Raw genomic sequence first — 14102 nt, forward strand, 5'->3', positions numbered from 1 at the left:
GTAACCCCTGAAGTTCACAATACTGTAAGGCCAATCATTTGATATTAGGCATAGCAGACTTACATGCTATATTATTAAGCATTTGTTGCACTGTATTATACTTAATTATTTACATCTCTGTCTACCCCAGGCAACAAGAGCTCGTGGCCCAAGAGCTGCTTAAGGCTTAGTGTGGTTATAATTGTATTCTCAGTACCTACCAGTGCCTGGCTTCTACCAAGGGCTCAATGAACACTTGACATTAAGTGAACAAACAAAATAATGAACTAGCTAAAAACAAAAATCTCAAATGGAAACTTATAAAGTTGCAAATGGTGGTAAGTAAAAGAAAATATTGTATTGTAAAGTAACTAGCCTCCAACTAAAATAAATAAATTAAAAAAAAAGAATTGACAAATACCTTCTTTTCAGGAGATATTGTTTCAAAATTTCTGTTTTCCTTCAAATGACTTCTTAATTTTGGTTCTTTCGCTGGGGATAAGCCCTTAAAATTTCTTTTGTATTCAGTTTCATGGATGAATGAGTTACCTTTGAATTGTGGAATAAATTTGCTTTTATTGTGGAAAACCTTAAAACAAAAATTACTTTAGTTTAGTTTTCTTTGTTAAATATGTAGAACTTAGAACTTCAATTGCTTAGAGCATTCCACATATAAAGTTGAATCATCAGGATACAAAAAAGGGAAAATTATATACGACTATAATTTGATTTCACATGGCTAATTAATAGCCATTGCAACAAAAGCAAAAATAGGCAAATGGGATTGTGTCAAACTTAAAAAAAAAACTTCTCTACAGAAAACAATCAACAGAGTGAAGAGACAAACTATTGAGTACAAGAAAATACCTGCATACATCTTGTAAGGGGTCAATTTCTAAAATATTTAAAGAAATCAAGGAACTCAACTCAATAGCAAGAAACAACCTGATTAAAAAACGGGCAAAGAGGCATAAAAACAGACACATAGACCAATGGAACAGAATGAGTCCAGAAACAAGTCCATGCATATATTGTCCATTAATTTATGACAAAGGAGTCAAGAGTCAAGAATGTAAAATGGGGAAAGGGTTTCATCAATAAATGCTGCTAAGAAAACTGGATAGCCACATGTAAAAGAATGAATCTAGACCACTATCTTATGCCATATATAAAAATTAAATCAAAATGGACTACAGATTTGAATATAAGCCCTGAAACCATAAAACTCCTAAAAGAAAACATAGGCTAAGCTCCTTGACATGGATCTTAATGATTTTTTGGATTTGACACCAAAAACAAAGGCAACAAAAGCAATCATAAACAACTGGGACTACATCAAACTAAAACATTTCACACAAGAAGGGAAAACATCAACAAAATTAAAACATAACCTATGGAATGGATGGCATCACCGACTCGATGGACAAAAGTTTGGGTGAACTCTGGGAGTTGGTGATGGACAGGGAGGCCTGGCATGCTGCAATTCATGGGGTCGCAAAGAGTTGGATACAACTGAGCAACTGAACTGAACTGAACTGATGGAATGGGAAATTTTGCAAATCATATGTGATAAAGAGTTAATATTCAAAATAATAAAGAACTCATAAAACTGAATAGAAAAAAACCAAGCTGATTAAAAATAAGCAAAAGAACTTTTTTCCAAAGAAGACATAAATGGTCAACAGGTACACGAATGCATCACTAATCATCAAGGAGTAAATCAACATCAATGAGACTTTACCTCACGTATGTTAGAATGGGCATTAACAAAATACAAAAGATAATAAATATTGGTGAGGATGTAGAGAAAAGGGAACCCCTGTCCACTATTTGTGGGAATGTAAATTCATATGGAAAGCAGTAATGAGGGGTCCTCAAAAAATTTAAAATATAATTATCATATGATCCAGCAACCCTATTCCAGGTATATATCCAAGCCATATGAAATCAGTATCTCTAGATAATCTACACTGCCATGGTCAATATAGTATTCACAATAGCCAAGATACAGAATCAATCTAAGTGTCCATGGACAGATAAATGGATAAAGAAAATGGAATATTATTTGGCATTTAAAAAGCAAATCCTTTCATTTGCTACAACATGGATGAACCTGGAGAACATATGTTAAGTGAAATAAGCCAGGCACAGAAAGACAAAAATACTACATGGTTTGATCCCACTTATATGTGGAATCTAAAAGAATTCATAGAATAGTGGTTGCCAGGGACTGGGAGATGGGGTAAATGGAGACATGTTGGTCAAACGGTACAAAGTTTCATCTGTGCAGGATAAATAAGTTATGGAGAGCTAAAGTATAGCATGACTACAGTTAAAATACTGTGAAAAAAGTGAAAGTGTTAGTCGCTCAGTCGTGTCCAACTCTTTGCAACCCCATAGACTATAGCCCACCAGACTCCTCTGTTCATGGAATTCTTCAGGCAAGAGTATTGGAGTGGGTAGCCATTCCCTTCTCCAGTGGATCTTCCCAACCCAGGGATCAAATCTAGGTCTCGTGCATTGCAGGCAGACTCAACCATCTGAGCCACCAGGGAAGAACTCAGTAATACTGTACTGTAACTTAAAATTTGCTAAGAGGGTAGATGTCAAATATTTTTAAGTGTTGTACATTCACACACACAAAAAAATGGTAACTATGTGAGGCAACACATGTGTTAATTTGCTTGACTGTAGTTATCATTTCAGAATGAATGCATATATCAAAACTTTATGTTGTACATAAAAATTACATTAATTTTTCTCAATTATACCTCAATAAAACTGGAAGGAAAATCCAAAGGTCAACTTTGATGCTCATTACTATGTTCTGAGTAATAGTTATTACAATCAAAATAATATTTAAGTCAAGAGATAATAAATCATATCTTTTCTCCCCAAAGTTCCCTACCACTCTGTTAGTTTGGCAATAGGATAAGTAAAATGGGAAAATTTTAATCACATGAAAATACACATTAGCTTTACAAGGCAACTTTGTCAGCTCTACAGGTTTTTTCCTCCTTGACATCAACTTTTTTATTCCTGCAACAATAAAATATTCTTAATATTTTCAATATCTGACATGCATTTGTTCATTTTTTCTTCCTTTGCTTACTTACTTTTAGCCTGAAGCAAGGAAAAAAATCAGGTAATTATCATGTTTCTATTTATAAATGTTTCCTTTTATCCTTATTATTCCATGATATGGTTTCCATTTTATGGTATATTGCCACTGATTACAAAGAAAGTAACGGAAAAGATATGGAGTTCAAATAAGGTGTTTAATTGCTTCATAATGCTGAATAATACACCTACACTTCAAAACCAAACAGCATATCTTTTTAAGTACAGTATAATCTCAAGAACTTTTCTGTCATAAATTGTTCTTACTCCTTTATATATAAGACATCCTTTCAGAAAACAAGTGTCTGATAAAACAGAAATGAATAGTTCCTTTAGGAATTTCCCCATCAACAAGCATGGAAAAAATTTCTATCATACAACTCTCCAATCCACAGACCTGAAACTGATTATACGTTTTAACTAACAGAGCATTTCTTTACAAAAAGTTATCTGAAGTCTTCACTAATGAAAGCAATAAAGCTAATAGTAAACGTATTTGCTAGTGACTTATACTTCTGATACTATAAAAAGAACATTTCTACATGATGCTTTTCAATGAAATATGTAAAAGTTGTCAATAGGGCTTTGATTTGAATTACCTCTAGCTTATATTCCATAAAAACTAAACAATCACAATTTTCAGGCCATATTTTGTGGTACATTTTCTATCTAAGAACACTTGTGAGCCAGCAAAAGAAGTATTGATTCTATTCATTAGGTTTATAAAGGAAATGTATTGCTTTAGGTTATTTCTTGTGTTCCTAAAATGTTATATATATTTCAGGTTTTTAAAAACTGAATAACAAGTAAGCCTAAATCTGCTACAATTTATAACAGTGGAAATATTATCTTAGTATAAGATGACATGTTATTGTCTTTCTGAATCTAATTATCCTCTCAGTCTTTGGGGATGTATAAAGTACACAGGTGAGTGAGAAAGAAAAATCTAAGCTGCCATGAACCTTTGGGGATATTCTAAATGGAAGTATTTCCTACTTAAACCTAGGAATATGGTTAAGAACACAAATGAGTTAAGAGCTAAGAACTTTCTAGAGAATTACAGTAGTAAAAAAAAAAGTATATTTTAGTAATGGTAGCCCAATACTAAAACTGTGTGAGAATACAATGAAACTTAATATCACTTCTAGTTACCATTTTAGCTTTTGAATTTTATAAACATAAATTGACAATTCCTATCATTGCTCATTTGATATAAAGACAAAATTATACATCTTGTATCACCTCAACCTATTTTTTACTTATTAAAGTAAATATCCAAAGCAGTTGTGCCTTTCTTAGACAGAAAACATGCAATATATTAGTCAATGAAACACAACAGTTCAGAATAAAACCAATTTAATTTAATAATTTTTTAATAAGTAAAAAAAATTCACAGCATGCAAAAACTTACCAGTCCTCAAGTTTTCATTACCCTGTCTCATATTTAGTATATGTGATGGATCTGGCAACAATGATCATCAGTAGCCTAGGACAGTATAATATTACTGCTATAAATCAGAAGTAATAGGATGATTTTAGCAAAACTCTCATTTTCACTTTTCTAGAACCTACCTCCAGATCTACTATCTAATTTCTTTCTATGTAAACTGCAACACTAGATTAGATAATGGCACTCAAAAATGTATTGTATCCATTAAACTACCTGATTGGCTGCAAAAGCTGGAGCAGGTTGTTTAGGGGTCTTCCAAACAAACTGCCTTTGATATTCAGAATTCCTCAAGACATTATGTGAAGGAACAACCGTCAATCCAGCTTTCTTCTGCAGAAGTCTATTCAACTGTTGGGGGAGGAAAAAAAACAGAACATTGAAAGTTATTAAAAATTTCTATTCAAACTTATTTTTTAACTGTGATTTAAAAAAAAATCCAATATAAAAATCTACACTCCTAACAAATTTAAGTGTATAGTATAGTATTGTTAACCATATGCACATTGTTATAGAGCAAACTTCCAATCGATAATGTTCCTTTTAAATTGTGATTCTTTAAAATTCCTTTCTTAATACTGTCAAGGAATTATTGTGCATCCCAACAAAAGGTAACATTTCTCAGTTCCTTCCTACCAATTATGCATAAATGGATCTACTAGTAAGAAACAACAGCACATCACCTCATCCACACCTTGCTTTTTGGGACACCTCTTCCCCTGCCCATCAGACTTACATGTTACCTCCCTTGATTCCCTTGTGTCCCCTGGTTTTCCAACACTTCTAAATGCCTCTCCGGGGCTCCAGTCAGTGGTGGACATGAAATGGGGAGGAAACTGTGGAAGGCAGTGAGGTGTCTGCACAGGGCCCCGCAGCCTCTGCTTATGTGCTTGCAGGGGCCTTCCACAGGCCAGCTGTGACATAAGAGAGCAAACTGCAAGATCTTTTGAGATCCAGCCAGACCCCTCCTTTCTTTTGCATTTTGCCAACTGAGGCTCTGTTTTTTTTCCTCTGTATACAATAAGAAATTGAAAAGGGCCTAAGTATAAGTCAGCTCACCATCCCTGCCAGAAGTAATAGCCTACTCCCCTTCTCTGTCTCAACTTGATCTCTCCCTTAGGACTCAGGTGCTGATATATGATAAATGAAATCCAGAGGCAGACTGTCTTCCCAATGAAGGGATATCTGAAAATAACCAGTACAAAATGGCAACTGTTAAGAATAGAACTAATTCATAATAACTAAAGTCAACTATCACCTTATAGTCTATTCTACAGACTTTGAACAAGAAAACAGCAGAAAAAAATTAAGCACAAAATGTAATATTACTAAAATGATGATAAAACTTATAGAGAATTCTATGCTTCTGAAAAGAAATACAGCAAATACACATACCCTCTCATCTACATTTTCTGAAAGAGGCTTGGTAGAATGTTTCAGCTCCACATTTTCATTAGCTGGTACGTCATTTGCTTTTATATCTTCCTTATTTTCTACAATATCTGAAGCCCCCTCACTTCTAGAGTCCGCAGAGTGAGATCTGGTTCTCTTGGGACCCCTGGAGGCTTCTACTGCAAGAAGTCTTTCTTGGTTAACATCTGTTTGTTCTGCCTCCTGTGATTCTGGTGTTCTAGGAGCTTCAGTTTCTGGTGATAGGACCACATCATTCTCTGAGGTAGCTGCATTCCACTCAAGAGACTTTGAAATCTGTGGGTCATGATGAGGGACTCTTCTTTTCGAAATAAAACTTGGCTCTCTTGTGATTCCTACAAAATATAATATGCAAAATTAGCAGAAACCAAAGCATAAAGCCACAAAGACAACTTTGAATCACATGTATGAGAGAAGAAATGGAATTTAAAATTCACTTGAGATACACAATATCCTTCCAGTTACAGGATTAAAAAAAAAGTACAGTTTTTCAATGTAAAATCTCTAATTTTGCTTTAAAGAAATAGTAAAAGTTTGACCATAAATTTAAATTGGGGTCATGATGTTCAAGTTATCCTAACACAAGTCACTAGAATTGCAACGTGATGGACCTGGCAAGCCAGGCGGAATGTGTTGCCTCCGTTTCTAATTACTTTCCTGTGCTACTTAGCAGAACAATGGGCCCTGGTACTGTCAAAATTTGGAACTTTTCACAAAGCTTCTCTTATGCAGTGTAGACCAAGATGAGAAGGGATGAGATGTCATTATGCTGGATCTTGGCTCTGTATCTGCCTTGAGTTCCTGAGAAGTTAAAGAGAATGAACCCTTTGAACCAGAGCTAAGATACTATTTCTCTATATTTCTCTCTGGAAAGCAAATGCCCAAAAAACTTAACCTTCTACCCAGGTAAGAGGAGCTCTGCAGAATGACAGCCACTGAGATACTGCCCTAGTTTGGAGCTATTCTTTAAATAGAAGATGGTGTAGGATGGAGAAGAAAGATTAAGACTAGAAGAGAAGGGAAGGTGGAGAGCCAATCTGGCATTAGCTAAAATCAGAGCTCTTTAGCTTCTATCATGGATGTTTTGGCCATTGGACCCAAAGTCTCCACTGGTGCAAGTCTCCCCTAGACCACGGTCTTCACACTGGATGCATATGTCTGGAGGCATATAAAGACATCCGGGTGTGGGGTGCAGAAACAGCAGCTTAAGGGAATCACTTTCCAGATCCTCACTTCCATATGTGCCATTTCCTGACACTGATCTGCCTAAGGGCTTCATCTGCCATCTGTAGTTTCCTTTCTCACTGCTCCTTTCATAATCACCCTTTGCCCACTTTACAAAAGAAAGACATGCCTCTCAACCACCCTATGGAATTAAAAAAAAAAAATTGTCATAGGTGGGGAGGACAAACAAAGGAACAATTCAAGAAAGCACAACTCCTGATGCGGAATATTTGACAGCAAAGCAAAGAAGGCAGAGATTAGAAATAACAAAGAAACAGTACCTTATTTTATCTAGCTCCATGCCTTTTCCATCTACCTATCTTAAACTAAAATTCAAGTGTAAGAGAGTCATTATGTGAAATGCATATATGCATATTAATGTACTTATGTGAACCAAAAAATAAAGTTAGACTTTCTTCTCATGGAAAATAATTCAAATTTTATCTGATTAGTTTTCCAATGAGGACTGACTTTACCAATTAAATGATGAACATTTACCATAAACTGAACTAAACTAGCAGCTCCAAAGTTAACAAAATACATGTAAAATGTGTATGATATTTGTGTATGCACAATAAGTCAGAAATATGTCCTTTGATTGTACTGTTCATTACACTTTTTATTAAAAAAATTAAATATCAACTTTAAAATGTGAAGAGAGATAGACTTTCTAAATTCTTTTAGCAGGTATGAAACCAAAAATACTTGAAGACCACTGCCCTAGACATCCCTCTTTAACAGAGCAGGGCTGGTGGAAGAAGAGCAAAATGAAAAGGGAAGCTTCTCAAGTGGTCCACCCTTGTCTCTCAGCACACACTAGGAGGAAAAAGACACAGAGAATGTCTAGCCAGTTTCAGGTAACACTGCTGCTGTTCCTTGCTAGCTTTCCACCTCCTTTTTGAGCAACCTGGAGTTCCCACTCTGCCCCTCCCCCTAGACATTCCTTTCTCATTAAGGTATCATACTCCAAAGTGGCTCTGTTCCCATAGTCTCATTTCATCATCACCCTTTCAAATGTAGCTGATCTAAGCTAAAATGTTATGTGGTTAACCAATTGGCCAGCGTCATAATATCCCTTAAGGCCCTCGATGGGCTTAGCTTAGCTACATTTGAGAGATTTATGTTGGGATATTTAATCTAATAGAGCCTCAAATTTGTGGAATTCTGGTCATCTGGATAGGTCTCTGAGAACAGAGCTCTGTCTTCACCACTGTGTTCCTGCCCAGGACCTAACATAAGGCCTTGGCACATTCTAAAGTTTATTAAAACTCTCTTTTTTAAAAAATGAATGCATAAACCTGGGTTTGAATCCACATTTGATGGACAAATTGGGCCTGTTTGACAAATTGGGCCTGTTTCACCAAGGTGTTTCTTAAAGCACCACCCTGCCTAAGATGCAGGGACACTCGGGCTTTGAAGCCAGGCTCTGGGCAAAGGAGCCTGACAATTCAGAGGAATATTAAAAGAACCACCCACTCTAGTCTACCCTTCCTTTTGTTCTCCAAACCTAATCCTGGAAATATGCTCTTCTTACTAGTTTCCAGACTTGGCACCCAACTCTTTAAGTCTTTTCCTGGCTTCAAACATCTAAGATTGGAGGAAATTATATCCTACACATCAGCACTCTTACAGGGGTCACAGGAGGAGCTCCTAGCACAATCTGTGTAGAAGTACCTAGCCCTTAACAGGAACATCTCATTCATCACTCCCAACAATCCTGTGCAAGGGGCTTCCCAAGTCCCGCTTGGTGAAACAGGCCCAATTTGTCCAAAGTCACACATCAAATGTGGATTCAAACCCAGGTTTATGCATTCAATTTTTAAAAAAGAGAGTTCTAATAAGCTTTAGAATGTGCCAAGGCCCTATGTTAGGTACTGGGCAGGAACACGGTGGTGAAGACAGAGCTCTGATCTAAGAGATCTTATATTCTACTGAGGGAGAATTAAGCAAGCAGGTTGAATCAAGTCAGTCTCTTTCTCTCTCCTTCTTTCACACTCTGGGAAACCACATAATTTTAATCATTTTTCCCAAGGTTTATTCAAGTTATAATGACAACTAATTGTTCAACTCACCTAATTGATCTGATCTAAGTCCAGCCCATGGGTGTCTTCTCCCCATTGAGGAATTACAGGACTCTGACAAATACGACTTTTTCCACAGAAAATTTCTCTGATATTCACTCAATCCCTGTAATGCAAAGTACAATTTAAGTTCAATGTAATTAATGAAAGTTGTTTTAAAGTATATATCAGTAAAAATCATTTCTGAACCTCTAAAAAGAGTGGAAATACTTAAGACTAATTGAACACAGAAGAGCTCCTTAATAATAGCTCCTAATATTTACGCAACCCTGTGCTAAGCAGTTCAGTGTTATAACCTTAATCCCCACAACTACTTGAGGCAGATGCTACTAGGAATCTGAGGCTCAGAGTGGCTACCCTTTTGCTGGATGTTGGAATCAAAAGCTTGAGCTTTGGTCTGAAAATCGGTGGCAATTTAAATCCTCATCACTATAATTATCCTAATTAATGAAGTTCTCACTGAGTACACAATATTATATTGCAATATTATGCCTAGTTCCTTGTGAAGTTTTGTAAAGTCAACCAAGAAAAGAAAAATTTCCCTCGCATTCTGAATACAAACCCTCAAGATAAAAGAAGACTGCAGGGCTTGTGGAGCACTATGGTCAACTGTTATGCTGCAGGGTGCTTGACCTTGACAGCTACCAATTACCTGGAACTATCAACAAACCTTAAAGAAATGCATGATTATGAATAATGTGTTTCATATAACCTGTCTTTAATCTTGTCAGGGTCCCATTTCTCAAGCCTTTAAAAGACACAAAACACTCTTAAGTTTTAAAGGGAAAGGGTGTTAAATGCTAAGCTGTGATGTGGTCCACAGGTGCCCCAATCTGAAGCCGCCGCAGTTCCCATTAGAAAGCGCCCACTATGTACACGCCTCTGAGCACCTCCCCCCCGCCCCAAATAAATCCATCTCAAACCATCTAACTCTTCCACTCGACAACTCAGAACTGAGTGTGAGCGGAGAGGGGGCTAGGTAAGAGGAGATGAGCATCCTCCGGGATAGTGACAGACAGGCTCGGGAGCTGACAGGTTCTACGGGGCCGAGGGGCGCGGCCCAGAAAGCCAGTGAGGCTCCGGCACGCCGCACCCGCCCCGCCTTAACTACCCCCATCAGGCTTCGGGCCCGGGGACCCCGTCCTCACCTTGAAGCGCACCGGCATGTCGGCCTGAGCTGGAGCCCCCGCCACCCCGACAGTTAACGGGACAAAAAGCTCCGAGGGGGCGGGGCGACAACAGTAGGTTCCCTAGCAAAAGCTTCGGCCCAGCGTCCTCGACTACGCGCCGGCGCACTCCGCGATTCCCTCCTTGAGCCCTGTCGCTCTGCCTTTCCCCGCCCATTCTGAAGACTAAGAACCAATTGAGACTCGAAAAATCCCATGCCGTCATTAAGATTCGACCAATTAGTGCCGGAAAGGAAAACGCCCGCCTCCCGAGCCAAATCCCGCGGGCTGGTAGAAGTGGCGGGCGGAAGGCCGGCCAATGAGGCTCCCGGACCCGGAGTGGGCGGGGCCCCGCGGGAGCTTCGTCCTGAGGAGCTCTTGATGGCGTCTGGTTTGTGGGCCCCTCTGCAACAGTGGTCTAACTGCTGGGCTTCGTTGAGTCACCGACCTCGGTGGGCCCTGATTCTTGACGTCATAAACAGCACGGTGTGTTTTTCATTCCAACGTGTATGACAGAACCGAATGTTTCTTTTTATGAAGTGAAAATATTCAGGTCTGTTCTTTGGAATATCAATTCCTGCCATGGACAGCCATGCTACACTGTTTACTATCACATCAAAAGGAAGAGGCCAGAAAATAAATATAGCTTGCTGCTGCTGCTGCTGCTAGCTGCTAACTCGCGTCAGTCGTGTCCGACTCGGTGCGACCCCATAGACGGCAGCCCTACAGGCTCCTCTGCGCTTAGGCAGGCCAAAGCCCATTTTTTTATTGCATCTCAAAAGGCAAACTGCTGACTTCCGGGGATGTTCTTGCCTCTCACAGCCCCTTCCCCTAGAAGATGTACATATAGCTCCTAGATTAGGACGCGTTCATTAATGGTGGTTTTGAGTCTCAACTCTCAGAGCCTCAGCTTTGTTTCTCCTCTCATCCTTTTAAAAAATGAAATTTCGGTTTTTTTTTATGAATTATTGCTATCATCATCAATAGAATCTCAAAGATTCTACCTTTGAGAGAATGCCATGCTGACCCTAACAACGGAAAAGAACTAAATTGTCCAGATAGTTCTCTAATATGCTTGGAGAGAGTGAACATATATTTAGTCAGTAATAGTACAGTGTATCGGGAGAAGGCAATGGCACCCCACTCCAGTACTCTTGCCTGGAAAATCCCATGGATGGAGGAGCCTGGTAGGCGGCAGTCCATGGGGTCGCTAAGAGTCGGACACGACTGGGCGACTTCACTTTCACTTTTCACTTTCATGCATTGGAGAAGGAAATGGCAACCCACTCCAATGTTCTTGCCTGGAGAATGCCAGGGTCAGGGGAGCCTGGTGGGCTGCCGTCTATGGAGTCGCACAGAGTTGGACACGACTGAAGCGACTTAGCAGCAGTACAATGTATCATGTGCTAAATTGCCAAATAAGTGGTATTAACAACATAGGAATTGGAGGAAGGAGTCATCCCTAAAAGTGATGGATAGAAAACAGTTCAGGAAGAAAGATTCAGACGCAGCCTTAAAGATTAGAAGAACTAAAATGAGTAAAGAAATGGAACAGTTAAAGGGTAGATGTCTGGATGGAATGCTGCCAGGCTTCTTCCAGGAATAACAAATGCAGTCTCATTTTACTTTCGTCACTTGTTAACTGAAGAAAAGGATACCCTCTTGTAAACTTTCAAATATTAATATTAATCCTTGATGCCCTCCTTTAAGCATTTTCTGCAGAGGCTTCTCTTCTGAATCCTAATTGGTATCTCTATTCTTCTTCATCATCTGAGATACTTAAAAATTCATTTGAAGGAGCCACCTGATATCTGAAACAAAGAGAATATTAAATTAGTCCCTGTACAGCCATGCATCCAAGGGGCCCTTGATAAATGTTAATTGGTGATGACAGCATCTCTGTCGTGTAAATTAAGAATGGCACAAACAAGATGCAGTGAAACATAAAATCCTCTGCAGGAAGGCAGACCAGATCTTATAGGATAGGAAAGATACAGCTCTGTACACAAAGCTTTGTTACCACTTAATGCTAAGGTGAAATCAGTATGTATGTAGAATGTAGCCTATCTGCCAAACAAGGACCATAACTAATCTGGCTCTGCTGAGCAGAAAACAAATGACAAGAAAACCAAACAGCAGATGGTAAAAAAAAAAATTACTTCGTCACAACCTGAGTTTGCTGAGATGTGTTATTAAGGACCCAGGGAAGAAGAATGTTTTACTCTGTTATTTTTAAGAAAATCCTACTTCACTTTGGGGTTTCCCTGGTAGTTCAGCTGGTAAAGAATCCACCTGCAATGCAGGAGACCCTGGTTTGATTCATGGGTCAGAAAGATCCCCTGGAGAAGGGAAGAGTCGCTAAGCGACTAAGCACAGCACACACAGCACAGCTACTTCAGTTTATGAGCCAAAGATACGGACATGAAAAAAAGGACAACCTTAGTAAATGAGTTTTTAACCAGTTTTTTGTTTTACCAGCTTTTAACACTTCACTGCTGCAGGCAGCAGACCCAGTTCCCTACAAAGTTCCACCCATATGTTCTGGGGAGTCCCTAGGAAGTGTCTCACATGTGCTTACAGCTACCACATGTAATTTGCCCAGCAGCACTGTCACTTCTTACAATAGTCACACATCTCTAGGTGTCACTCTTCCTGTAGACACTAACATTTACTGGGGACTGAGTCACTACTGGGCAGACAGCTTGGAGTTTCCTTGGCCTGCTCAGCCCTGCTGGCAATCTGTGGCAAAGCACCTCCCTACACTTTTTGTGTTACCCCTCTTATTGAAGGAATACCAAAGTGTCTTACAGAGTTCTTCCACTTATGTTTTAGCCTTCCTCCTCTCCAAAGGGCTCAAAGTGAAGTCCATAATTCAAATCTAGGCCAGAAAGTAATTATTTTAACGGATGGGTAGCATTCTGTAAGATAAGGGTGTCACAGCTGGCTCCCTCTTCCCTTTCTTGATTTCTCTGTTTCTCCTGCAGATAGATTCTGTTTTTGCATATGAGCAACTAAACCAATCAGATCAGATCAGATTAGTCGCTCAGTTGTGTCCGACTCCTTTTTTTTTTTTAATTTTATTTTATTTTTAAACTTTACATAACTGTATTAGTTTTGCCAAATATCAAAATGAATCCGCCACATGTATACATGTGTTCCCCATCCTGAACCCTCCTCCCTCCTCCCTCCCCATTCCATCCCTCTGGGTCGTCCCAGTGCACCAGCCCCAAGCATCCAGTATCATGCTTCGAACCTGGACTGGCAACTCGTTTCATACATGATATTTTACATGTTTCAATGCCATTCTCCCAAATCTTCCCACCCTCTCCCTCTCTCACAGAGTCCATAAGACTGTTCTATACATCAGTGTCTCTTTTGCTGTCTCGTACACAGGGTTATTGTTACCATCTTTCTAAATTCCATATATATGTGTTAGTATACTGTATTGGTGTTTTTCTTTCTGGCTTACTTCACTCTGTATAATAGGCTCCAGTTTCATCCACCTCATTAGAACTGATTCAAATGTATTCTTTTTAATGGCTGAATAATACTCCATTGTGTATATGTACCACAGCTTGCTTATCCATTCATCTGCTGATGGACATCTAGGTTGCTTCCATGTCCTGGCTATTATAAACAGTGCTGCGATGAACA

At 38.9% G+C, this 14102-nt stretch overlaps 1 protein-coding gene across 2 annotated transcripts in view; it reads right to left on the reverse strand.

Annotated features, from left to right (window-relative positions):
* MDM1 (Mdm1 nuclear protein) overlaps positions 1 to 10613 on the reverse strand; it is a 28910-nt gene extending 18297 nt beyond the window's left edge. The window contains exons 1-5 of one of the 2 annotated variants that reach the window (XM_025283922.3): positions 10431 to 10613; positions 9274 to 9388; positions 5942 to 6312; positions 4763 to 4897; positions 401 to 568 (exon numbers count right to left, since the gene is read on the reverse strand). In XM_025283922.3, the coding sequence (XP_025139707.3) occupies positions 401 to 568; positions 4763 to 4897; positions 5942 to 6312; positions 9274 to 9388; positions 10431 to 10448 (807 nt within the window). In that variant the 5' untranslated portion in view covers positions 10449 to 10613. The remainder of the gene's footprint in view (positions 1 to 400; positions 569 to 4762; positions 4898 to 5941; positions 6313 to 9273; positions 9389 to 10430) is intronic. The other variant, XM_025283923.3, reaches the window with a different exon arrangement.
* Positions 10614 to 14102: the final 3489 nt, after the last annotated feature.

The sequence above is a fragment of the Bubalus bubalis genome, chromosome 4, assembly GCF_019923935.1.
Source record: "Bubalus bubalis isolate 160015118507 breed Murrah chromosome 4, NDDB_SH_1, whole genome shotgun sequence".
NCBI classification, from domain to species: Eukaryota; Metazoa; Chordata; class Mammalia; order Artiodactyla; family Bovidae; genus Bubalus; species Bubalus bubalis.